The sequence below is a fragment of the Sorex fumeus genome, unplaced genomic scaffold (assembly GCF_029834395.1).
Source record: "Sorex fumeus unplaced genomic scaffold, SorFum_2.1 ptg000007l, whole genome shotgun sequence".
In the NCBI taxonomy this organism is placed as follows: Eukaryota; Metazoa; Chordata; class Mammalia; order Eulipotyphla; family Soricidae; genus Sorex; species Sorex fumeus.
Window position 1 is genome coordinate 43087878 of NW_026606064.1, and position 27998 is coordinate 43115875.

The window sequence follows — 27998 nt, forward strand, 5'->3', positions numbered from 1 at the left end:
TCATATATATGAAAATCGTTATATAGCTGGATTTTAGATGCTTATTCATCACAACCACTGTCATACATGTACACATACCTGAGAAAGATTAGCCACATTCTGGCTTGAAAATGATAATCCAGCTGGGCTGATATTCGTTATGAATTATGAATATGTCTTTTGAATTACTGTTCCGCAGTATTTAATCTCTTGGTGAATGAGAGCTGAGGGAGAAAGCAGACAATGCTGCTTCATGTCAATATTTAGTACATAGATTAGTTATGAACGTACTGATATCGCATTCTAGGACCCATGAAATTCTGCAGTCACGGGGAACAAAATTCAGGAGAATGGCTGCTACTGAAGACTAGCAAAGTTAGATGTGCTGCTTTAGAGCCACTTTATAATCATTACCAATTAAAGCAGGTCGCAAAACTGTCAAGAAAGGCTATCTTTCAATAAAAGGAAACTTGGTAATTAAACTTAAAAACACCATCGTTTTGTTTTTCAAAAAAGGGGATAGGTGTGAGAGAGATAGTACAAAAGTTAGGGTGCTAGTCTTACACACAGCAGACCCCAAATTGATTCCCCAGCACCCCATATGGTTTCCCAAGAGTGCGAGAAGTGATCCCTGAGTGCAGAGCCATGAGCAAGCCCTGACCATAACCAGGCATGGCCTAAAAATCAAAAAAGAAAAATGAAAGAAGGAAGGAGAGAGAGAGAGAGAAAGAGAAAGAGAGAGGAGAAAGAAAGAAAGAAAGAAAGAAAGAAAGAAAGAAAGAAAGAAAGAAAGGAAGGAAGGAAGGAAGGAAGGAAGGAAGGAAGGAAGGAAGGAAGGAAGGAAGGAAAGAGGGAAGGGAAAAGAAGGAAGAAAAAGAAGGAAGGAAGAAAAAGAAGCATGGAAATAAACATACTAAATTGCTGGGTGGCTGAGGGGAAAAAGGCTTTTGTTACACATTGGTATTTAGAATTATAGGGTCATTGGACAGACAAATACCACTGCTGCTACTTCGATTGCAACCTGCCTCACATTCAAGTGGTTTCTCCTACTTACATCAAATGGAGCTGAACTTGGCTGCACATTCTGATTACACGGTTCCCTGAAGCAGTCACTAAAAGGAAGAAGAAGACCCATGGCAATGATCCGTGAGCAAAACTTCTCTGCTTCTTCTGGAGGCCCGTTTTCCTGCTGGCTGAACAGCTTCTCCAACAGAGTTCGCCCTGCAGATGAAACAGGGTTGTTAGGAGGAAGCGCTGGCACATCACCTGGTTCTGAAATCTCCCTGAGGAGACAGACTGGGTAAACACACAGTGAGCAACACCGTTGCCAAGACTACAAAAGTGCAAAAAGCAGCCTCTCAAACTCGAAAAACTATGCAGATAAAGGCCTGAGAAACAATACAGAAAAGAGGCTTCTCTGTTTTACTCTCTCATTCCTTTTAATAACTCCTACACCAAGAGGATAGACAAAGCTATGGGCCCTACAGCACATTTCATCTGAAGACAGTCCACAACTGTTTGGATTGAATTGACAATCCTCCTTTCTTTCTTGTTGACCCTCCTGACTGTTCTCTGAGGATGTTATTAAGGAAGCATTTGGGTGAGATATGTCAATGACTGGCAGCTGTCATCTCAAACACAGTGAGGAGTGAGAATATAGAGAAGTAGGCAAAGGCACAAATCCATAGGAAGGGAAGAGAGTGGACAGCAAAAAAAAAAAAATCCCCCTTTAGAGGAAAGTGAGAAAGACAAATTGAAAATTTTTCTTATATATTCCATGGGCCAGAATTCTAGAATAAATATAAACTTTAATATCTTTTATAACTCTAAAAGTAAAAAAGGGATGAAAGGTACAACTAGACGATGACCCTCAAAAGCCCTTGCCCAACTATACTCAGGTTCTTAATTCTGACCAGCCCTTGTACTCCCCTGAGAAGAAAAAATAATGGGGTGCAGCAAACATCAAATAATTCTGATATTAGCCAGTGCTGGGAGTCTCTGGTTCGGTCCCTAATTCACTTTGACACTGTTCACCATATAATTTATTATTCTTCATAAGTAGGTTTAGCGTTTGTTCTATATTAATTAGGAAGAAGTAACAGAAATCTTTAGTATTCCTTCTGAGATCACAATTTTTCGTTTGCTTTTTGCCCAGTTCCTACCTATCTCACTAATGAATAAATTCACTCTTCAAATTTAGATTAAAATCACTTGCCGGAGCTGGAGAGATAGCACAGCAGGTAGGGCATGTGCCTTGCATGAGGCCGACCCGGGTTCAATTCCCAGCATCCCATATGGTCCCCTGAGCACCACCAGGAGTAACTCCTGAGTGCAGAGCCAGGAGTAACCCCTGAGCATCGCCGTGTGTGACCCAAAAAGCAAAAACAAAAAAATCACTTGCCTAAAACAGCATTCAAGTTCCCCTTCTAAATTCTTTATAGATTCTTGTATAATGAAATATTATAATTAAATATTGTGAATTTATTTAATGTTTACCTCCCTCATTGAAACAAATTGCCTGGCAGCGTATACCCTGCAAACCCATCCAGTATCATAGAAAAAAAAAGCATAATGGAAACTGGAACAACAGTATAGCAGGTAGGGTATAGCAGGGAAGATCCAGATTTAATCCTGCGTATCCCATATGGTCCCCTGTGCACCGCCAGGGGTACTTCCTAAATGCAGAGCCAGTGTTAATTTCTTTCCTTAGATATAAAACTACGATTCTATGACAAAGACTCATTGACATTAAGGTCATATGGAACATATCAGATATCACCAGGGTTCATTAACTTTTTTCTGTGAAAAGCCCAGCAGTAGAGATTGTATAAGCTTTTAGGGTCAAGTAAGGTATCTACCATATTCATTATTTTGTTATGTATTTAACAACTTTATAAAAAGATAAAACACAGAGTTTTGTGTTATTAAAAAAGGGCCAAAGTTTATATGTAAATTACACAACTAAATTTCAAATGTATAAAATTCATTCAGGAAATTAGTAATACAATATTCATCCTCTTCATATTTTTGCTCATAAAACAAAACTAATATAAAATCTACCCCTGATATATGAAATGACAAAGTTTAGGGGAAAAAGAGGCTTTTATTTTCTCCATTCCTTTAGGCCCTAAACAACATTCTTTGGTCTCCCAAGACATTTTCTGAGGGGAAATTAAGACTCTTCTCTCCCTATAGAACCTGCTCCTAACTTGTAACACCAAGGAAACCACATCCCTCCATTCTCAAGGGATTAATTACTACACTATACCGATTTTACACATCTTATGGTATGACTGAAAATAACCATAAAACTAATGAGTTATTTTTTTACAATTCAGGTATTGAGCATGACAAAAAATAAAGGAGACAAGATCCTAAATGCAAGTGCATGAGACAATGGAGAAATCAGTTAATGAGTGAATTAAGCAAAAAAAAGGGGGGGAAGGTTACAAAACCCAAAAATAAGGGAAAGGAAGTATAATCCCCCTGGAACTTCAGCTCCATAGTAAGCAAATACCCCCAGAATCTCTAACTAAGGACTTTTTACTACATCATAGACGGAACTAGTATGGTAAAAGGGAGTTTCTTATGCACTATAATATCTAAGAAACATCACGGGCTGACACTCTGTAAACACCAGTAGTATAAGTACCCCATCTCTATATGTAGCAGCCAAAAATATCTCAAAATACTACCAAAGCCTCCTGAGCGGCAAAAATCACTTTGGGTTGAGAACACCCACCTTAACCTCCCTAAAGGGAACTTTCTTCCTTGCAATCACAGTACTCTGGCTGCTCCTTGAGTCTTCCTTTTATAGTCCGGTCTCACATATCTCAGGAATAGAAAGTGAGTGTGTGACTTCCTGATAACTCTGAGGTCTTTGAAACAATTCATCTCCTTTTAAACCATTAACTCTCTCAAACTTCTGTCACTGTCTAGACTACCTATGATTGATCCCTCTCCTTTCTGAATCCACTAACCCTCACATAAACTAGATACCAAGTACTTCACCTTCTGACTAACATCTATCCTATTTCCACATCTATTTTTATCATCATTGTTGGTGAACTTATGGTATCTGGGAACACAGAAATTTCCAGGAATCAAACCCAGGATCTCGTGCATTCTATCACTTTAGTCATATTCCCAGCATTTTACCCCATCCCCATTTAGTCTTTCATTTCAATCAGGTCTCTGCTAAACTGTCACTTTAACTGAGAAAACTTTACAGACATCCTGACTATTCTAAAAATAACACATCCATCACTCTTCTTTCCATTATCTCCTTTTATTCCTCAGAAATTTTAGTCCTTGAATATGTATATTTACATACATACATACACACATAAATATGTATATATATACACATACATATATATATGTTTGTCTTCTCCTCATGTAAGATAAACTTAATTCTTAACTATTTTTATTTATTTCTTCTACATCAGAAATATTTTCCTTTTATACTGAACATTCTTAGAATTATACAAATATGACTTTTAAAAAGTCACCTTCTGGGGGTCAGAGAGATTGTGGGTAGGGCTCTTGTCTTGCACACAGTCAACCCAGGATTGATTCCCAGCAGCCTCTATGGTCCCCTTCCTGCCCCTAACACCACCAGGAGTAATTCCTGAGTTTAGAGCCAGGAGCAATCCCTGAGCATAGCTGGGTGTGGCCAGGGTTACTCCCAAATAAACACACAAACAAAAAGCCACCTTCTCCTTTGAAGTTTCATTCTAACAAAAAAATACTGGCCACTAATTTTACCCAATCTTGGCTCTGCCCACATTAATTTGATTTACATCCCCACAATGCAACAGAGACTAGGAGTGAGCATAGTGTCAATTATATTTCTATTTTTATATTACAAAATTTTGTGAACTTTCAGAAAATGCTAATTGCCTTACTCTTTAAAACGCTGTCTTCTCTTCCTAATATCAACTTCTATGTTCTCTTCTTTGTTGACCTTTGTCTTTAAAGACTAGTTTTACTGGTCTTTCTACCAAAAAAGTCGATGTACAATGTTTTCCAGATTATCTTATGTCTTTTATTCTATGCCCATCCTATATTTCCTCCTATAATCCCTTATAGTCTTTTATACTCCTGTCTTTCCTTGAAACGGGATAAACTTTTATAATGACATCAACTAACAGAGTACTACAAAAACATACTTGTATAAAACACATGAGTAATGTGACTATCCTGAGGACTATATCCATGAAGCAGGGAGACTATATAAGAAGGTGATGATTCAAATCCATCAAACCAGCAGTGTGTTTACCAATGTTTTTCCATCAGTCAACCTGAACTCAAGGCAACTTGAAATATGAGTGAGCATTAGTATTGACAAGTATTAGTATTAGTATTAGTATTACAGGGAAATGTAGTGATTGATTATTTTTAAAAATTTTACCTTTTAATGAAAATGTTCGACTTCAGGAAAATGATGTTAAATAAATTTTCACAGATATAGCAAAGAGTGAAATATAAGATTCTATCATCAGCCTGATAGCACCCTCAGATTTCCAGATACCCGAAAATTGCTGCTGTGCCTTTGGCCAGACCCAAAAAAGTTGGGGAAATGTTTACCAAGAAAGTAAACGGCCAAAAGCTAGATATGTGGGAAACAGAACCACAAACCACCTCCAGCTCAGTTATATAATTGGAGGCAAGGCCTCTCTGGTTCCTGCTTAACAGCAATGAACCTAGAGACTCAGAGACAAATCTCAGAACCCAGTGGCTTTTGGCAGAGATGCGCCTAGTCCCCACAATGGGCTACGGGTGCCAGAACACCCAGGGGATAAAGGGTGTTGTCCCTCTGCCTGCTCCCCATTGGCTGCTCAGTGGCCGCCATCGTCCAGAGGCCATTGGGCAGTCAGGTTTGGGCCCGCAGTGATGAGACAATTGGGGCCTTATGGGGTGGAGGTGGATCCAGCCCTTTCGTCCCCACCTCAACAAGACCACAAGTCATCACCCACAAATGGCCTCTCTGGTTCCTGATCAAGCTGCTTAACGGCCATGATCCCAAAGACTCAGAAACAAATCTTGAAACCCAGTGGTACTTGGCAGAAATGTGTCTGGACACAACAGTACATTACTGTCGCCGGGTCACCCCAGGGGGGAAAGGGTGTTGTCCCTCTGCCTGCTCCCCCTTGGCGGCTCGGTGTCCACCATCCTCCAGAGGCCACTGGACAGTCAGGTTTGGGACCCCAGTGACGAGACACGTGGGGCCTCACGGGATGGGCGTGGAGCAAGCCCTTTCTGCCCCAACAAGACCCCAAGTCACCCTCCACAAACGGCCTCTCTGGCTCCTGATCAAGCTCCTTAACGACCATGACCCAAAAGATTCAGGAACAAATCTCGAAACCCAGCAGGTTTTGGCAGAAATCCCTCTAGATTTAATTGTTAAAATTTCAGAATTCTAAAATTGCCCGGCCACTGCTGCGGCCACAGGACATCATATATTATTCATAACCAGCAATAGAAAACAAATTGTCTACTGTTGCCTTTTCAGCACATCTGAGTGTTGGGGTAAATTCCCAAATAATAATGGTGGGTCTAGTGTCAAAATATTGAATGTAATCAAAGTAGAGAGAGAGTAATGTGGGAATCATCTGCCCCACCGATAGGGGGAGGGCGTGGGATGGGGGGTGTGGTGGAAAATGGGCACTGGTGAAGGGGCAAGTGTTTCATTGTATGACCACAACTTAAACCTGAAAGCTTTGTAACTGTTCTCACGGTGATTCAATAAATAAAATTATAAAAAAAGGAAAGAAAAAAACAAGTAAGGTGGAGTTCATGCCCAATCCAATCAGCCTAATCAACGGCTGGATAAATAGCAATACTCCGACAAAAAAAAATAAAGTCAACAACAACAAAATTGTAATGAAGAGTGATAAGTGTAGAGGACAAGCTATGCAATTGTATAGTACAACTGACTACATATTTATAAAATTAGAAAATGGAGAAAAAAAGAAATATAAGATTCTTGCAGAGTTCAAATGAGATATAATAAAGTAGTTAGTGCATTCCCTGGTACTATAAAAACAACAAGTCATATTTTCAAAATAGAAAGAATGCAAAATGTCCAATAATAAAGAGTAAAAAGCAAAAAAAGAAAAGGACAGGCTTACACAAATGATGACTTAGTAACAGTCACTGAAATTCATGCTACTATAGAAAGAACAAAAATTCAAATAATTTAAATGAGAGGGAAAGACATAGAATGATTGTAATCATTCATGGGATTTGAAAAAACACATAATATGAGACTAATCCCCATAGACAGTAGAAATGAGGGTCAGGAGTATTGGTCCATTGTTGGAAGCCTGCCTCAGGTTCTCAGAAAGAAGGCAATTGTAATCGAGAAGATAGTTGGAAATGACCACTCTGGAGAAGAACTATGTGCTGGAAAGAGGAAAAGAACAAACATACACTATAATCTCTCAGGATCTGTATTATGAGAGAGAAAGACAGAGAGAGAGAGAGAGAGAGAGAGAGGAAAAAGAGAAAGGGGGCAGGAGTGATAGCACAGCAGGTAGGGCATTTGCCTTGCAAGCGGCTGACCTGGGTTCGAATCCCCACATCCCATATGGTCCCCTGAGCACCGCCAGGAGTAATTCCTGAGTGCAGAGCCAGGAGTAACCCCTGAGCATCGCCGGGTGTGACCCAAAAAGCAAAAAAAAAAAAAAAGAAAAGAAAGAGAGAGAAAGAAAGAAAGAGGAGGCAGGGGGAATACCTGCAATAGAAACAGAGGTGGTGGGGGTGGGGGTGGTTGTGAGAGGAGGTGATATTGGTAGTGGAAAATGTACACTGCTGGATGGATGGGTGTTTGACTATTGTGTGACTGAAAACTGACCATGTATAGCTTTGTAACTGTGTACCGCAGAGTGATTCAATTTATTTTTTAAAAAAATCAAATAATTTAAACATTTAAATATATTAACCAGTTTAAGAAAAATTAAATTTGGGGCTTAAAAGATATTTCAGGATGTAAGGTATATCCAGATTTGCCCCCCCTAAAGAAATAAGAAAGAGATCAACAGAACTCTATTTTGTTGTTGTTGTTTCATTGGCTTTGGGCCACACACCCACCAGTGCTCAGTGTTTACTCCTGGCCCTGCACTCAGGGGTCACTCTTGGTGGGGCTCAGAGGACTATAAGGGTACTCAGGTGGGCCATATGCAAAGGAACTTCTCTGCTGTAGTATCACTGTGGGCCTAGTAGTATATCTTTTTGGAAAATACTAGGGTGCCAGTCATCACTAATAACAGACACTTACTAGAAAATAAAAGAGGCATTTATCATGCCTTCCCAGTGTGCAGGGTTTTTTCCAGGGGAATAAGAAATAATGATGAAAAACAGGTAAGTTTTTATTTCAGAAAAGTCTCTATACAGAATAAAAAGCAGCTGGCCTGCTTGCTGCTCCACCATCCTAGGTGAAGCTTGCCTCTGGATACTATCAGCTGGCCTATTCAGGAAAGGGATGCAGAATCCCTGCCCAGCTGTTTCTGCACCTAACTTGTGCCATATTAAGGGTGCATATCAAAGCTCCTTTCTGAACTGCTTGCTGCTCCACTATCCAGGACCACAGAGAAGACAGAGAGCAATCTCCAGCTTAGCCCCTCAGTATCTTTCAGGGGGATAACTACAAAGACTCACCCCACAACAAAAACATTAGAAAACCAGTGGGAAAAACAGAGACACCCACAAATCTCAATGAGTGAAAATATTATCACCAAATACATAAACAACACCAGAAAATCCTCAGTGTCTCTAGTTATACATGATGAGGATGCTCAATGAGCTCAAATAAATAATAGCACAGGTAGTCAGCATAGCACAGGAAAGCATGAGAGTTGGAATTCAAAAAATATTAGTCAAAAAATGGCAGAAATAAAGAATATAATAAGTGATATAAAAAAATTCAATAAAAGCTCTGTACAGCAGAATAGCAAAAACTGAGCAAAAGGTCAAGGAGCTCCAAAATAAGAAGAGGGGGAACAGCTAGAAAACAGAACAAAGTGGAAAATAGCCTGAAAGAAATGAAGAGCTTATCAAAGAACTGCTGGATGAGTTCAAGAGGAGCACTGTAAGAATTATTGGAGTCCCTAAAGAGCAGAAAGGCAAATGTGATCAAGAAACACTGGTTAAAGAAATCATCAATAAGAACTTCCCAGAGTTGAGGATTAAAGACACAGAGATCCAAGAGGCTTGAAGGGTCCCAGTGAAAATAGACACAATTAAGAAAACTTCCTTTTAAGAAAACGTCAAGACACTTTATATCAAAATGACAAAATCCAAAGACAGAGATAGAATACTGAATGCAAAAGGCGAACTTAACAAGGACTTAGCACAGAGAACCAGCCGCTTGGAGCAGAAAAGCAAATGGACTTGTGTTAAACCGCGCCACCAAGCCAGCCCGGAGGGGAAAGGGCGTTGACCGGCCCGCCCGCTCCTCTCTGGAAAGAAAGATGGCGGCCGCACGGGAGCCTTGTGGAAAGCAGGTTTGAGCCGGGGCTGGCGGGAGCGGCAGGGACCTCATGGGAAGGGGGGCTTTGTGGGCCGTCCCCCACGCCCCACCGAGGTCACCAGCTGCCCCCCACGAGCGGCTCTCCGGCACGGCCACGACTCCAGGGCACAGAAACCAATCTCTTAACTAGCTAACTTTTAATAGAAATTCTTCCAGGGTCAATAAGTAAAATAGCAGAAATTCAAAACCGCGCGGCCGCAATAGCGGCCGCGCGACATCATTTTATTCTTAAACCAAGTTGTAGAAAGCAAATCATTTCACAACGCTGTCTCAGCATGTCTGATTGTGGGGGGTGGGTCGTAAACTCTAAACAATAATTGTGCATCTTCTATCGAAATAATCTATCTAGTCAAAGTAGATAGAGTATTAACTAGAACTCATCTGCCTCACAAGAATTGGGAGGGGTGGGAGGTGGGGGTCTATTGGGGTTCGGGGTTAAAAATGAGTATTGGTAAAGGGAAATGTGTTTGGTATCTACATGACTGAGACCTAAACCCGAAAGCTCTGTAACTTTTCCCACAGTGATTCAATAAATAAATAAATTATAAAAAAAAAAAAAGGCGAACTTAAAGGAACTCTTTTTTGGGGAAGAGGGGAGGCTCACTGGACAGTGGTCAAGGTTCTGCACTAGGGATCATTTCCTGCTGGGCTCAGGAGACCAAATAAAAATGCCAGAGATCCAGCCTGGACAATCACTTTAACCACTGTGCTCTCTCTCCAGCCCCAAGAAGGAGAACTTTTAACATAGTCTATTTAAAACATACTGTCTTCTTTAAACATCCTTAGTGAAAATGGAGAGAGCATGGGACATAGAAGGTAGGAATCTGGTCTATAAGATAAAAAAAATAACCAAGTACTTCAGAGTCTATGATAAAAACTATACTCCCTCTCCTTAAGTAATAAGATGGAGCGATAGCACAGCTGTAGGGCGTTTGCCTTGCACACAGCCAACATGGCCGACCGGAGTTCAATTCCTCCGCCCCTCTCGGAGAACCCGACAAGCTACCAAAAGTATCTCGCCCTCACGGCAGAGCCTGGCAAGCTACCTGTGATGTATTCGATATGCCAAACACAGTAACAACAAAGTCTCCAATGGAGATGTTACTGGACCCGCTCGAGCAAATCGATGAACAAGGGGAGGACAGTGACAGTGACAGCATATTATACCATAAGATATCTTTTTCTCCTTTGTGTCTCCCAGGCAGTGCTTAGATGTTCACAGACTACTCCCAGCAATAATCCCTTTGGATCAATGCTATGGTCCAAGGATGTGGCACTGCTCAGGCCTTTTACTGCTGGAGTGTCAGTGTTCAAGGAGCTTCCAAGGCTGTGGTGTTCAGGTGTTCAGGCATACAGGGTTCAAACCCAGGTACTGGCACAAACAAGTGTACTTGATCACAGAGCTATATTCCCAGCTGGGAAAAGATGCAGGATATTGGCTATAACTTGTAATAATGTAGAACCTGATAATCTGCAGAAGCCAAGAGTTCTGGATCTTTGTTGAGTCACTTTCAATACTGAAAACAGACCATTTTTCCTGCTATTCCTGAGTTTTCGGGGAGGATGTGGGGAAAGCTGGGCCACACCTGATGGTGCTCAGAGCTTTTCTCCGGCTCTTTGCTCAGGAATTATTCCTGGTGAAGCTCAAGAGACCATATGCCATAGTGGGGGTTGAACCAGAATAGACCACATGGAAGCAAAGTATTATACACCCTGAATTATCTGACCCAATTCTTAATTTTGTTTTTACTGAAACTAAATACTAATAACTTTTGCCATTGTTTGGCTTATTCAATGATAAGCGATACCTTTAATTTTCTGTATTTTCAAACCAACAAAGAGATTATTTACGATAACCCTTTGATTTTGATCAAAGGCCAAGCATTTCAATAATAAAAGACAGTGCCACTCATATACAAGAGAGAGCTAAATTTTAACAGCTTGCAAGTCTTTTATTTTTTTCTTTTTGCATATTTTAACAGTTGAAAAATAAACAGATTTGTTATATTTTGGGAAGTGGCAACATAATATTGATCACACATCTCATACAAAATGAGAATTAAACATAAGTCTCATAATGCTAAACCATTTTCTGATCTTCATTAGGTAGAAATTAATACACCCAATTAACTTTCCCTGAGATCCCACATTAGCTATAAATTGAAATGAGGGAATGAGGTTATTGATAGGAAATATAGAGTTAGACATTAATGATACTTTTTAAGTTTATGACATCAGTGATACCATACATTGTATATCTCATACACTGATGGTCTGTGTTAAATAAAAAATGAAATACAGAGATAAATAAAAAATAAAATACAGAGATACCATACATTGTGTATCTCATACACTGATGGTCTATGCTAAATAAAAAAATGAAACAAGGGACTGGAGAAATAATATAATGTTCAAGTCTTATACAGTATAGTTAAGGCATGAAGATACAAATTTTACATGCAGTTAACCCATATCCGATGGTCCTCCTAGCATCAACACTGGAAGCTTTCAAGCACATCTGAATGTGGCTCTGGGATGAGCCCTGACATTGAAGAATCTGAGCAACACTGCATTCTCAGGCCCTTGAAATATATCATCTGCCTGGCTGGTCAAGCAAGAATCACTGACCCCACTCCTCTTAAAGAAGGATCTCAAAGAAGAATATAAAAATTAAAAATAAGAAAAAAAACAAAAACAAATAAGGAAAACAAATAAGAAAATATTTTTAAAGAGTTATCATTAAATAGAAATTAATTTTTCTAGGGCCCAAGTCTGGCTCAAAAAACTAGAGCACATGTGTGTGAACCCCAGATTTCATCACTCACACCACAATACTGTGGGGTGTGCCCCATCAAAGAAATCAATATGCCTATTTCAGAGTCATTCTGCAAGATTTACAATAAAAAGACAACTCATAGCAATTAAAATATCTAGAATTGCCTAAAGAAAAGAAGATGAAGTAGTTAAAATACATAAAAAGTCATAGAACATACACTTCAAAAAAGATGATATCAGAAGAAGAGGAGAATGAAGCTTTCTGCTCACTAGCGTGAGCAGAAGGCAGTAAATCTGTGTTTGACACAGACTAGAAACTTTCCCAGAAGCTCCCTTCCTCTGAACACTTTCATGAGGCCAAAAGGTCCATCTCAGGAAAAATTATTGAGATAGATTCAACTTCATGGGTGCAGATTTGCTGGGTTTCTATTTGATTCCTCAACACCAAACATCAATAAAGTATCTTTATCATTGTTTGGAAGAAGTTGACTGTTGTGGGAAGAACGAATTCAAATTTGATACATTTCTATCATTTGACTGACAACATAGAGAAGAGTAGTGGAAAACATGTTTGACATCAATTATAATAAAATGTCACAGTGAGACAGCACTGGAAAAAATGACTTGGTATAAACTTCTAATTACAGTCACTACACAAATTTAAATGCCAATTTTTGTTACCATCTAGATTCTTTTCCTCGGGAAGAGGGGAAAAGAAAAGTAAACAAGCTAAGCAGTTCAGTCAATCTGGGCTAAAGTATGACAGGAATAAAGCAAAATATTAATCTAATAATATTAGCCCAAACTTGTTATCACTACTTGTCATAGCACTTGGAGGACCTATGTTCAAATTTTAAGATTTCTTTGTTAACTATTTTTAAAGAGTTATAAAACATACCAAAATACAAAGAAAAAATAAAACTATCAGAAAAAAATACTTTAAATGAAAAAATTTTTTAATCTAAGACAAATATAATCTACTCAGTGGCACACCAGCTACCTCTACCTATGTAGCTGGGGCATAATGAAACTAGTACCTGGAGCCTAGACCTCTACTAACACTGCCCCAAAGGAGATGGATAACTCCTCAGCTGTGCTGCAAATAGAAAGAATATTAAGTTAGTTCTAGATCTCCTTCAGGTCTTCTCAGTCTAACACAAATCCATAAAACTGAAGTCACATTTGAAACACGACCTGCTTCAGACTCATAGAAATATTATTATATTAAACTCTGACTTAAGAAAAGACAATCAGAAAACAGCTTAGTGAAAATCTATTAAGTTCATAAGAACGTGCAAAGTATTTCTGTGAACTAACAGTGGATATCTAGAAAACCTATAGAAAAAGATACAAGAAATAAATAGACAATACACAAAAAGATGAATCCAAATGACTGGAAAAATATGAAGAGGTTTTTTTCAAAGACAAAATAAACAATAAAATAATGCAAACTTGCTTTCCTCATTGGATTGGTGAAAGTTCAAAAACTATGAAGTCAAGTTTATTGTACCAATAGAATTGGAAAACATTCTGGAAAATAACTGCAATACCTATTGAATAAATCTGTATACTTTAATTGAATTTTTTAATAGATGAGAAATAACCAGTCTATTTGAAAGTGAAAACAGGTCCCTTTCAACTGGGACAAGTACCATAGTTTTATGATCCAGTAATAAATTCAGTATTTTATATTTTTGCTTTTTTTTTGTTTTGGGGCTACACCTAGCATTGCTCAGTACTTACTTCTGGCTCTGTGCTCATGAATCACTACTGTTAGTATTCAGGGTATAATAAGAGGTGTCAGGGATTGAGCCAGAGTTAGCTTCATGGCAGGCAAGTGCCCTGTCCACTATACTATCTCTGCAGCCCCAAATTTAAGACCTTATTGTTGGAATGCTGTGGTTCTTTATTTATGGCTTTGTGGACCACACCCAGCAGTTCTCAGGGCTTACTCTCTCTTTGTGTGGAGGGATAACTCCTGATGGGGCTTAGGGAGCCATATGTGATGCCAGGGATAGAATTTGAGTCAATCACATGCAAAGTAATCACCATACCCATTGTACTATCACTCTAGCCAATCTCAATCAATAAAAATAAATAAATCAGTACATTTTTACATAGCAATCTTGCTGTTGACTACATAGCCCAGAGAATTTCTTACACAAAACACCATACTGGAATATTCATTAGAATGTTGTCGATAATGTCAAAGAATGTAAATCTATATTTTCAATAAAATGGAAGGAATGTTCAAATGAAATAGTAAGTAGCACAGTTACCACATCAAGCAACTCTAGGATATCATTCCTACACAATAAAAGGTGAACAGTGCCCTCTGGTGTTATATAAACTAGAAGCAATATCACTCTTTGGAGTATTATACAGCAGCAACAATGAATTCAATAAATATTCATTCAGAAATACTTGTAGACTTCCCCAAAAAGTTGTTGAATAAAAATAAAAACCAGGGGTCAGTAAGAGGATTGCAGCACATGTCTTTCATCTAGAGGCTCTGTCCCCAAGACCACATTGGTTGCCCTGGTGTTCCCAGCAGCAGCAATGCAGAACAGCACTGCAGAGCTGAGCCTGAGTACCAGAAAGAGCCTTAGCAGAGCTACTGCCAGTCTTCCCTGTGAATTTCTTAAGAGGACCAAAAATAAATTCCGGATGAAAGAAAAGGTCACGAGTTACAATATGCTCAGTGGTGAAGCATATCTTGTATATGTGAGTGTGCAAGCTTGATCTCTGCGCAGAGCTCTGCATCACTGAGTGGAGCACAGGTACAACCCCTAAAACATCACAACCAAGTGTGTACAAGCTATGTAACCAACCCACCTCTCAACACTAAAATGACAAACTAAAAGGGAAAGAAGGTTAGAAAGACAACTCAACAGGATGGAGCACTGGTTTTGCATGAAAAACTCCAAATTCAGTCTCTGGCACATATGCCCCAGAACACCACTGGGAGAACGCCCCTGCAACCCCCAAAGCCAAATATTTTTAAAGAAGGGAAGGAAAGGGAAGGGAAGTACAATTTCAAGAATAATAATAAAGCACACACACCAAAACAACATTCCCTATGTATGTGAGAGAATGAGACTAGAAAATGAAAACACAAGGAGAAATATAAAAATGAAATGAAGAGTTCGCCTTGCACAAATGACGGAAAAGTGTCATGAACTGAGGAATATAAGTAAATATACTTTTACCTGAAGATCAGGGACAGTGTGTCAATAAGACCTAAAACTACTGGATAAAATATGAGGTATCTGAAGAATGACTGAAATATTAGGCCAAGGTGAAGGCTAGACATAGCAACAAGGAAAGAACAAAATAACAGTATTAAAAAATGAATATATAGCATGGGAAAGATAATACAGTGGGTAGGGCACAAGCTCTGCACATGGCTGACACAGGTTTGACCCCCAGCATCCCATATGGTCCCCTGAGCATTGCCAGGAGTAATTTCTGAGTGCAGAGCCAGAAGCAATCCCTGAGAATCGCTGGGTATAACTCAAAAACAAATAAAATGAAATAAATATTAATATATAGTTTAATTCATATTGCATTAATATAAATGCAGTGCATAAGTTTGTATAAATTATTTAATGCATATTAACAATTTAATAAAATCATTGATATTTAATATGCATTTAAATGATATAAAATGCATTTAAATCAAAGTGTTATTTACTCTTATTTTAAATGAATATTAATATATTTTATTATATTTCACACATTACACCTCACCAATTATTTTTTAATTTTTAATTTATGCACCATGATTTACAAAGCTGTCAGAAACAGAATTCAAGGCATACAATGTTCTAATTCTAATCCCACCTCTGCTGTCATATCCTTCCACCACTGTCCCCAGGATTCCTCTGCTCCCCGCAGTCTGCCAGCTTAACAGGCATTTTTTTTAATTTAATTACTATAGTTTGGGTCCCATTATGTTGACTTTAGTGGTTTAGACATACAGATACCACAACTCTATATCACCAATATGTCCACGACCCCTGATTCTTGTCTCTGCATTGCCTCCAGACTGCCTCTTATTACTTTTCCCCTCCATTTCTCTACTTCCCATATCTTCGATCTAGGGCCAAGGGTCAGGGCAATAGTTATAAATAGTTTGTTCTCTTACCTTATGCAAAATATTTGAGAATAGCCACAGTGCAGACAGGGAGAAATTTAGGATCTCAGTGTTGGGATAATCTGAACCAGAGTGAAGTAATGAAAACAGAAATCAGAAGACATATTCAAAGAGATATTTAAGAATAGAGAACTTTGGAGTCAGCATGTGGCTTATGGGGTAAAGTAGCTGCCTCGCACATGTTAAGCCTTGGTTTGATCTCCTGCATCACACGCTATCAATGCCCCCAGCACTGTGAGACACTGGCAGTGCAGGGCCAGAGTACCACTAAGCCCACCAAAATAAAATAAGAAAAAGATTTAATAGAAAAACCAAAAGATCATTGTACTTGCGTAATCAGTTGAGGTTCCTTAGAAAAAAATCCAAATTAACAGCTGCCGTCATATCAACTCACTCACTGGCCCTGCTCTACAGATTCATGACAAAATCCCCAAAGAGAAGCCACGCTGCTAAAATTCATAGATATACCAGTCTCTCAACTGAAAATTCTAAGATGCCCTCAGGAGCATAGCATGCTGAGTCCCTACCCTGCTGAAGTCCTAGCAGCTACACTCATATCACACAGTTCCAACAAACTAATGGTCCGACTCTACTGCTTTATGATTAATCTCTGCAGAGATAGCAAACCTCGAAAAATTCAGGCACAAGGGTTTTTCAGGCTAACTCTGAGGTCTTCTCAGATTGGGGGTGGGAAGCATTTCCTGACCATCCACTCCTGTAGTTCCAGAAGCCCAGGCAGGCACACCCACATCCCACATCAGGTGCCATGTCTAATCACCCACCAGCTCAGTTCTACAGATCCTGAAGTTTCTAGACAACGCAGACTAGCAAATTCCACAATACTTACATCCCAGTAGAAACACACCAATTAGATGGGAAAGTAAAACAGAAGCCAACAAAACTCAATAAACAAAAGCAATAACACAGAAAGGTCAACTAGCAACAAATAGCTTAGTAAATCCACAGATAAGGACTTAATTACCTGCTGGTGAGATTAAACAATTTCTACAAATTTTTTCTTACTGAAGTATTCTTGATAATTCCACTAGCCATGTAGTTGTTACAAGCAAAAGGAAATCCATTATTATGTGCCTGCTAAGGTGACAGGCTTGGGGAAATGAGAGAATGGTGGAGGAAAGATCACTCTGGTTGTGGGATTGTGTTGAAACACTGAATGCCCATAACAACTGGGTCGGCTGCATGCAAGGCAAACACCCTACCACTGTGCTATCACTCCAGCCAGCACTTCAAGGATCACAATCACAAATCACAAATCATCCTGTTAATCGTCGATTGCCTCAAGCAGGCCCCAGTAATGTCTCCTTCATCCTAGCCCTGAGATTATATTCAAGGCTCTTTAGGAGAATGAGACCCATCATTGTTACTGGTATTTGGCATATTGGGTACGCCACGGGGAGTTTGCCAGACTCTGCCGTGTGGGCAGGCTACATTCGGTAACCTGCCAGTTTGTCCAAAGTAGGAATGAGATAATAAGATGTCATAATAGGATGTCGCGCAGCCGTGAATGCGGCCGCGCGGTTCCAGGAGCTGGTTTTTTATAGTTTCTGAGTCTTGGCCATTGATGGGATTACACAGCGCCAGGGGGCCAGTTGGTGGGTGTGACCCCCGCCTACTGGAATTTGGAGGACCTGGGTGGAGGATGCTCAGCCCAAATCCAAGTAGGTTTGGAGATCTCGGCCCCGGAACCCGCGTGACTTTGTCCCTCTGCCAGTACCTTCATGTGTGTGGAGAGTGGTCTCAGCATGGTGGTGGCTGGTCCTGGAGGTCTTTGGCTGCCGGAGCCCTGGTCGGGGCGGGGAGGAAAGCTCAACCCACTCCCCTTCAAGGGGCCCCGGCGGCGAGGACAGTCAGGCGCGGGGGCAGGAGACTGCACTCTTCTCTTCCGGGAGCTGGTTTTTATAGTCTCTGAGTCTTGGCCGTTGATGGGATTACACGGCGCCAGGGGGCCAGTTGGTGGGTGTGACCCCCGCCTACTGGAATTTGGAGGATCTGGGTGGAGGATGCTTCAAGGATATTAAGATATAATTAGTTTGCAGAGCCAGTGTATTGATGAATAGCCATTGGGCTCCTTTAGCACGCTACATTAGGACGAACGGATACGTTGCTGGCACCCGCTCAAGCAAACTGATGAGTAACAGGATATCAAGTGATCAAGTAGTTTGCAGAGCATTCAAGGTCCCTGCAAAATCTAACACCTCCCATAAAGAATTCCCATAGTTTTCCTCCAGAAAGAAATAATATATTGGCCTGCAGCTTTAAAAGTGGGTGTGGTGGGGAAAGCAAGACAAGTCTCTGCAAGCATAAAATTAGCAAATAGTTGTAAATGATTACCTATTCTTATTCCATTGTTTATTCTTTTAAAAATGATAATGTACATTAATGATAAAGAGAGTTCCTTATAAAACTTTACACAGAATATTCAATGCATTCATTTGGAATCCTGAAATAATTCAATTCTAGTTCATTTTCTCTCAATGGGTTTAAACAAGCAGCTCTTGTTTAAGACCAATAAAACCTTTTCATTTCTTTATTTATTTTTATAATTCTATTTATTGAGTCACCGTGAGAGCAGTTACAAAACTTTCGGGGTTAAATCTCGGTCATATAATGAAACACCCGTCCCTTCACCAGCGCCCATTTCCACCACCAAAACCTCCAGTATAACCTCCATTCCACACCCTCCCCCTACCTGTGGGGCAGACAATTTCCACATTAATCTCTCTCTACTTTGATTACATTCAATATTTTGACACTCGACCCACCATTATTATTTGGGATTTTAACCCAACACTCAGATCTGCCAAAAAGGCAACAGGAGACAATTTGTTTTCTATTGCTGGCTATAAATATGATTTTGGAATTCTGAAATTTTAACAATTAAATCTGGAGGGATTTCTGCCAAAACCTGCTGGGTTCAGAGATTTGTTCCTGAGTCTCTGGGATCATGGCCATTAAGCAGCTTGATCAGGAGCCAGAGAGGCCGTTCATGGGTGGCAACTCGGGGTCTCATTGAGGTGAGGAGGAAAGGGCCGGTTCCACCCCTATCCTGTGAGGCCCCACGTGTCTCATCACTGTGGGCCCAAAATTGACTGTCCAATGGCCTCTGGGCAATGGTGGCCACCAATCCACCAAGTGGGAGCAGGCCAAGACACGAAACCTATTCCCACCTGGGGTGGCCTGGCGCCAGTAACCTATTGCGGGGACCAGACGCATTTCTGCCAAAAGTTGCTGGGTTTCGAGATTTGTCTCTGAATCTCTGATCATGGCCATTAAGCAGCTTGATCAGGAGCCAGAGAAGCCATTCGTGGGCGGCAACTCGGGATCTCGTTGGGACGGGGAGGAAAGAGTCGGCTTCACCCCCATCCCGTGAGGCTCCACGTGTCTTTTCACTGCAGGCCCAAACCTGACTGTCCAATGTCCTCTGGAAGATGGTGGCCACCGAGCCGCCAAGGGGGAGCAGGTGGAAGGACAACACCCTTTCCCCCTTGGGGTGGTCCAGTGCTGGTAACCCATTGTGGACACTGGACGCATCTCTGCCAAAAGTCGCTGGGTTCCGAAATTCGTCTCTGAATCTCTGGGATCATGGCCGTTAAGCAGTTCGATAAGAAACCAGAGAGGCCTTGCCTCCAATTATATAGCTGAGCCAAAAGTGGTTTGTGTGTGTGTCTCCCACATACCTAACTTTTGGCCATTTACTTTCTTGGTAAACTTTGCCCCAGGTTTTTGGAGTCTGGCACAGCAGCAATTTTGGGGTATCTGGAAGCCTGAAGACACCATAAGGCTGCTGATGCACTCACCTCACAGGCACAGACTGACCTGCTGGTGGCACCATACCCCCACCAATAAAACCTTTTCAAAGTAAAAAACAGAAATTCTAAAAGCCTTTCATTCTTCTAGTTGCTAAGAAATTTATAATGCCAGTGCCAAATTATAAACAGAATACCATAGACACAAAATATTATTTGAGTAAGTATATATAATGAGGCTAGAGTGATAGCATAGTCGGTAGGGAATTTGCCTTGCACAAGGCCAACCCGGGTTCAATTCCTCCGTCCCTCTTGGGAATGGAGGAATTTTCTCAAGAAAATTCCATTCCCTCTGAAAATAAAGCTTTGGCTAAACATAAAGTTTCCAATGGACCCAGTGGGTTCTAAAGATGGCCTAGATTACATAAAAATAGTAACTTTCCTATTCAATCAACATACCTTTAGTATGGTGAAAGACAAATTTTTTCTACTCTAAAACCCCTAGTGGATCAGGTCAACAAATAATTCTAATATTATCAATGTCCTTGGGCTGGAACGATAGTACAGCGGGTAGGGTGTTCGCTTTGCACGTGGCCAGCATGGGCCAGCAAGGTTCAATTCCTCCGCCCCTCTCAGAGAGCCTGACAAGCTACCGAGAGTATCTCGCCCGCAAGGCAAAGTCTGGCAAGCTCCCCGTGACATATTCCATATGCCAAACACAGTAACAAGAAGGCTCACAATAGAGACGTTACTGGACCTGCTCGAGCAAATTGATGAACAATGGGAGGACAGTGCTACACTGCTATCAATGTCCTCATATCATCAAATCACTATTATTTATCTTGAACTGTTGTATTACAATATCTTGTATAATAAACAATAACCTCATACTGTTTGAGAAGTCATGTTTTCCTTATATTTTTAATATTAAAAAGAACAGAAAATTTTCAGTCCCTGAAATTATGCCCAATAAAAAGTCACAAGGTAATACATGTTTCTTCGAGTGTCTGCTTAAAGCTAAATTTAATTAACCTTAGTTTGTTATTACTGTGACACAAAAGCAAGAGCAATAAGCAAGAGTAATAAAATGTTCTCTATTTTCTTTACCTTTTCTTATACTGCCAATAAAATTTGTATTTATAAGCCAAATTACTTTATTATTTTAACTAAGTTAAAATCAAATTGGTATCAAGATTTGCAATAATGAGTCTAGATATCCAATCCGCATGTCAAAAAAATGGTGAACAAGTATTCGTAAAGGAGTCAGTATATATGCATGTGCATGGAATGATGAAATCATACAATTTGCTACAATGTAGTTGGATTTGTAAGATATGTAGAGTAAAGTAAGCCAGAAGAAGAAAGACAAACAAACGGGTGATCTCAGTTATCTGTAGTATACAGAATACTAAATAGGAAAATGTACTGTAGTATAAGGAGGATGCCTAGATCACCCTGGACCCCAGTGTTTAGAGAGAAGAAAGATAGAGAAGGAAATAAATCAATGGGGAGAAGAAGAGAACTAGAAAAATTGTGAAGAGGCACTGGGTTTTCAGTTATACTGGTGATACGGGTTTCATTATACTGGTGATAATGGTGATGGGTGCTATAGACATATATCCAAAAGAGACACTCAACAACACTGAAAACATGAGATCCAAGCTGCAATCACTGAAACTTTGTAATATGTCTGGTCAAGATGACAGTCAGGGATGGAGTGGGGTTTGAGGTGGGGAGGAAATATGGGAACAATGGTTGAGAGACACTGGCACTGGTGGTAGAATTGGTGTTGAAATATTATATGCCAAAAATTCAACTATCAGGAACTTTGTAGATCACAGTTCTTTAATAAAAGAATAAATTTAAGATTTTTTTTTTAAAAAGACCTCAGTAGGGGACTTCGTTCTCTCCGTCTAGACACCTCACGCATCCTCTAGGATCCTGGGCATCCCACCAACCCTGAGCCTCTTACTGTTCATTCCTAATGCCATCCTCAGTTTTCTTCTCCTCCCAGGTCAGTGATTATTAGAACCCAGGACTTTGTTCTCTCCACATATGCACCCCAGGCGTCCTCTAGGACCCTGGGCTGCTCACCATCCCTGAGCCTCTTCATGCTTATGCCGAATGCCATCCCCGGTTTTCTTCTCCTCCCAGGTCAGTCATTATTCGAACCTGGGACTACGTTCTCTCCGCATACGCGCCCCAGGAGTCCTCTAGGACCCTGGGCCGTCCACCATGCCTGAGCCTCTTTCTGTTCACCATCTCTAGGACCCTGGGCCGTCCACCATGCCTGAGCCTCTTTCTGTTCACCATCTCCGTTTTCTTCTCCTCCCCGGCTGTGCCCCCCATACATACCAGGTACTCATAGGGGGTGTAGCCTCTGCAGTAGTGGGTGTGGTCTCTACAGAAGTAGGCATGGTCTGATTTTGAGCCCAGCAACCTCGTGTAATATCTCAGTCTCCATACAACCACACCAACATGAAAAAAATAACACAAATCCCCACCACGAGGAAAGGACGATGAAAAGAGTCCAGAAGCCTCATTAGGTTATTCACTTAAGGGAGCTCTCTGAGAAAGAATTTAGATATGAAGTAATGAAGACATTCAATGAACTCAATGAAACAGTGAGACAGATATCCATTAAGGAGGACATGAGAGAAACCATCGAGAAAATACAGAAAGAAATGAGATCAGAAATTGAAAAGCTATGCACAGAAATGTCACAAATTAAAAATTCGGTAGATGAAATAAAAAACTCAGATACCCAAGAGTCCATGGCTTTCCTATACGCAAATAATGAGAGAAAAGAAATTGACATTAAAAAAATGATCCCGTTCACAAGGTGCTTCAGAAAATCAATTAACTAGGAATCAGCTTAACTAAGGACGTACAAGACCTGTACAAAGAAAACTACAAAACGCTACTTCAGGAAATAAAAGAGGACACAAGGAAATGGAAAGATATCCCCTGCTCATGGATCAGGAGAATTAACATTGTCAAAATGGCAATACTCCCCAAAGCGTTGTACAAATTCAATGTGATCCCTATAATGATACCCATGATATTCTTCAAAGAAATGGAGCAAACACTCCTGAAATTCATATGGAACAATAAGCACCCACGAAAGCTAAAGCAATTCTTGGGAAAAAGAAAATGGAAGAAATCAACCTCCCCAACCTCAAAAACTACTACAAAGCAGTAATAATTAAAACAGCATTGTATTGAAACAAAGGCAGAGCCGCAAACCAATGGAAATGAGTTAAATATAATGACATCTCACCCCAAACATATGATCATCTAATCTTTGATAAGGGAGCAAAAAATGTGAAGTGGAGCAAGTAAAACCTCTTTAACAAATTGTGCTGGCAAAACTAGACAGCTACATGCCAAAAAAATGGGCTCAGATCTCTACCTAACACCATGTACAAAAGTAAGAATCAAATAGATTAAAGACCTCAACATCAGACCGGAATCCATAAGGTACATTGAAGATGAGATTGGCAAAACCCTCCATGATATTGAAGCTAAAACTATCTTCAAAGATGACATGCCACTGGCCAAGCAAGTGAAAACAGAGATAGACAAATGGGACTATCTTAAACTAAGAAGTTTCTTCACCTCAAAAGAAACAGTGACGGTGGGTATGGTGCTACCAGCAGGTCAATCTATACCTGTGAGGCGAGTGCATCAGCAGCCTGATGGCACCATCAGACTGTCAGCTACCCCAAAATTGCTGCTGTGCCTCTGGCCAGAGCCCAAAAAGTTGGGGCAAAGTTACCAAGAAAGTAAATAGCCAAAAGTTAGGTAAGTGGGAGGAACACCCACAAACCACCTCGGGCTCAGCTATATAATTGGAGGCAAGGCCTCTCTGGTTCCTGATCAAACTGCTTAACGGCCATGATCCCAGAGACTCAGAAACAAATCTCGAAACCCAATGGCTTTTGGCAGAAATGCATCCTGTGCCTGCAGTAGGTTACTGGCGGTGGGCCACTCCAGGTGTGAATAGGTTTCGTGCCTTGGCCTGTTCCCCCTGGCAGCCCAGTGACCGCCATCCTCCAGAGGCCTCTAGACAGTCAGGTTTGGACCTGCAGTGATGAGACAAAACAGCACATGAGAAAATGCTCTACATCACTAATCATCAGGGATATTTTGATCAAAACAACAATAAGATATCATCGCACACCACAGAGACTGGCCCACATCCAAAGGAGCAAAAGCAACCAGTGTTGGTGCAGATGTGGCAAGAAAGAGACCCTCCTTCACTGGTGGGAATGCTAACTTGTTCAGTCCTTTTGGAAAACAGTATAGATGATTCTCAAAAAATTAGAAATTGAGCTCCCATTTGACCCAGCAATACCACTACTGGGAATATATCCCGGAGAGGCAAAATAGTACAGTCAAAGTGACATCTGCACTTATAAGTTCATTGCTACACTGTTCACAATAGCCAAAATCTGGGAAAAACCCGAGTGCTCAAGAACAGATGACTGGTTAAAGAAACTCTGCTATACCTACACAATGGAATACTATGCAGCTGTTAGAAAAGATGAAGTCATGAAATTTACATACAATTGGTTCTACATGGAAAATAACATGCTAAGTGAAATGAGTCAGAAAGAAAGGGACAGACATAGAAATACTGCACTCACCTGTGGAATATAAAGTAAAAGAATGGAAGTCGAACAACCAAGAATAGTTGAGATATAAGTACCAGGAGGTTTGTTCCAGGGCTTGGAAGCCAGCAGCACGTGCTAGGGGAAAAGGCAGCTCAGATAGCAAAGGGAACACTAAATAAAGGATGTTTGGAGGACTTGCTCAGCATGTGAGATGTGTGCTGAAAGTAGACTATAGACCAAATACGATGGTCACTCCACATCTCTATTGCAAACTACAAGACCCTGAAGGAAAGAGTGAGCAAAAGGGAATGCCCTGCCATAAAGGTGAGGTGAGGTGGGGGGGAAGATGAGGGGTGGTGGCAGAGAATGGGCACTGGTGGAGGGATAAGTATTTGATCATTGTATAATTGAAATCTAAGCACGAAAGTTTGTAAGTCTACAACTGTACTCATGGTGTTTCACTAATAAAAATAAATAAATAATTTTTAAAAATTTTTAAAAAATAAAAGACCTCAGTATATTTAGTGCTGATCATAGTGACTGGTACACAACTACTTGAATATCTGACTTCAAACCATGAAAATAAACATAATTCAATCAAAGTAAAATTATTTTAAGGACAGTGCTCCCATGTCAGCTAAATTGCCAAATTCTGTTCTATTACATGGAAACCAGTAGAGCAAGATATAAGGAAAAGAATAACACTACTAGATTCCTATTAGTATATAATAAGGCTGATGCATTATATATCGGGGATAATTTCTCACATTCTTCATTAGTCAATAACTGACCACTTATACTCTGTCAAATTCTACTACTTACAAGAGTGTTCCGGCCTTTAAAATATGTACAATATAACAGCTTCACAAGCAATGAGAAAATCTGTACTACTAAAGTGGTACAGATTAACCTCAATGGTTCTCTATTGAGATAAACATTAAGATAATCTTTAAGTCAAAAATAGTGATATACAATTGGACTTTTTATTAGCTAATAACCCAAATGCAAAGACATAGCTGGTTTTATTTCATATACATTAAAAACATAATTGGCTTCTTAAAGTTCATATCTAGATGATTCTTTTACTAGAGAAAGGTTCTTATGTAAGGTACCTCACTTGTTTCACTTCTTGGGAAAATGATGATAAACAGCTATACTTCAAGACTTCTCAGGATTATCATTAAATACATATTTTAACAATATAGACCCCTTTATTTAATATAAGTAGAAAATACTGCTAACAGAAAAATTATAGGATTTCTAAACCAATAAAAACATGTGCAACCAAGATATCTTTTCATTTGAATTTTCTCCCTATATTTGGAAGGCAATAGCACTGTGGCACTGTCCTCCCGTTTTTCATCGATTTGCTTGAGCAGGCACCAGCAACATCTCCCAACAAATTGTGAGACTTGTTGTTACTGTTTTTGCCATATTGAACACATCACAGGGAGCTTGCCAGGCTCTCTGAGAGGGATGGAGGAATCGAACCCAGGTCAGCCATGTTGGCTGGGTGCAAGGCAAACACCTTGCCCCCTGTGCTATATCGCTCCAGCCCTTGGAAGACAATAGAAAGCAAATAACATCTATTACTTCCAACAAGTTAACAAGCCTCATTCTGTGATTTTATGGTTTAAAAATAAATGATTATGTAATCTTATAGGGAAATTGTAATGTAATAGAGAAAATGATCACCTGCATCAAAGGCAGCCACCCAGCAAAGACATGCAAAATAAAGGCCAAAATCAGTTTCCCTAAGGACAATGCTAGAGAGCCCTAGTCCTCTGGTAATTTCCAAGGCACGCATAAAATAGTAGAGAATGATAAAGAACCGAATGCGATGCCAGATGACAATAAAATAAACAGCTGAGAAACGGGTATGTGTCCATTTGGACTCTTACAGCATGAGTGAAATTTCCATGAAAGATGCCTAGGGAAAATCTGATTCACTCTCTTCAGCAATCAGCCTTCTTCTAGCCTAAAGAAAATTAGATGTTCAACAAGGAATGAAATTTACCTTATTAAAAATAGAAACTAGAAAAATCTGTACATTAAACCCTTACATGCTGTAATATTTTAACAATTGTTTTACTGTACACGTTGAACATCCAAAATGAGTAGTAAGCAAGGACTTCCAGACATAAATCAGTAAACCCAGCTTCTATTTCTGGCTCTGCCTCTAAATAAATCATAATGTGACCTTGGGAAAGTTATTTCAGCTCCAATCAAACCCAATTACCTGACCACAGTTACAAGGTTTGCTTAAATTTACTTTTCTTTTTCTGAGTATGGAGGTTGCTACACAAATATCTACTAGACACTGAAAACCTATAGCCAACCATCCAATAGCATCAAATAGAAAAGGTTGGTGTCCATATTAAAATACTAACTGCTATTTTATTCTGTGTAGCTATAAAATCTGCCTAACTTTTTTTATTAGGCAGTTGGAAAGAACAATAAAACCCAGGTAGTTCCTGAATGTGATTCCTTTAAGAGTCCTAAATTTAAAATTTAGAAACATTAAACAAATGAAAATGAAATGCAAGTTCAAAGAACACACTTATTTTTTCTTAAGGAAAGTAAAACTTAGGCCTCATTCACTGTATCACTGTCATCCTGTTGTTCGTCGTTTCACTCAAGCGGGCACCAGTAACGTCTCTATTCCTCCCAGCCCTGAGATTTTAGCAGCCTATACTTACTCGTCTTTCCCAACAATTGGAGGCTCTTTCAGGGTCAGGGGAATGAGACCTGTTATCATTACTGTTTTTGGCATATCGAATATGCCACAGGTAGCTTGCCAGGCTCTGCATGTGCAGGCAGTATACTCTCGGTAGCTTGCTGGTCTCTCCGATATATATTTCTCTCTATAGCCTCATTAGGGTCCTATAATCATTAGCACTTCCCACACCACCACCATCCCAGGCCCCACCAAGAGTAGATGTCACTACATTCTTGATGCTTTTAGAGGCAAGGTAAAGGCTACTTCTTAGTACTAATATTTGTCTTTCACCTGTCACAGTGTTTGGAGCAATATGGCCACCTAATATTATATATATGTATGTATGACTTATTGTATATGTATTCTGTATACACATACATATCTGTAAATGTATACATATATTTCTTAAATGTATTTCAAAGTGTAATGCATGTAGGAAGGGCAATCATTAATA

General features: G+C 40.0%; 1 protein-coding gene across 1 annotated transcript in view; it reads right to left on the reverse strand.

Annotated features, from left to right (window-relative positions):
* The window catches only part of FMN2 (formin 2), a 391740-nt gene that overhangs the window by 360347 nt on the left and 3395 nt on the right, over nucleotides 1-27998 (reverse strand). The window contains exon 2 of the mRNA XM_056132042.1: nucleotides 1034-1200. Coding sequence (XP_055988017.1) covers nucleotides 1034-1200 — 167 coding nt within the window. The remainder of the gene's footprint in view (nucleotides 1-1033; nucleotides 1201-27998) is intronic.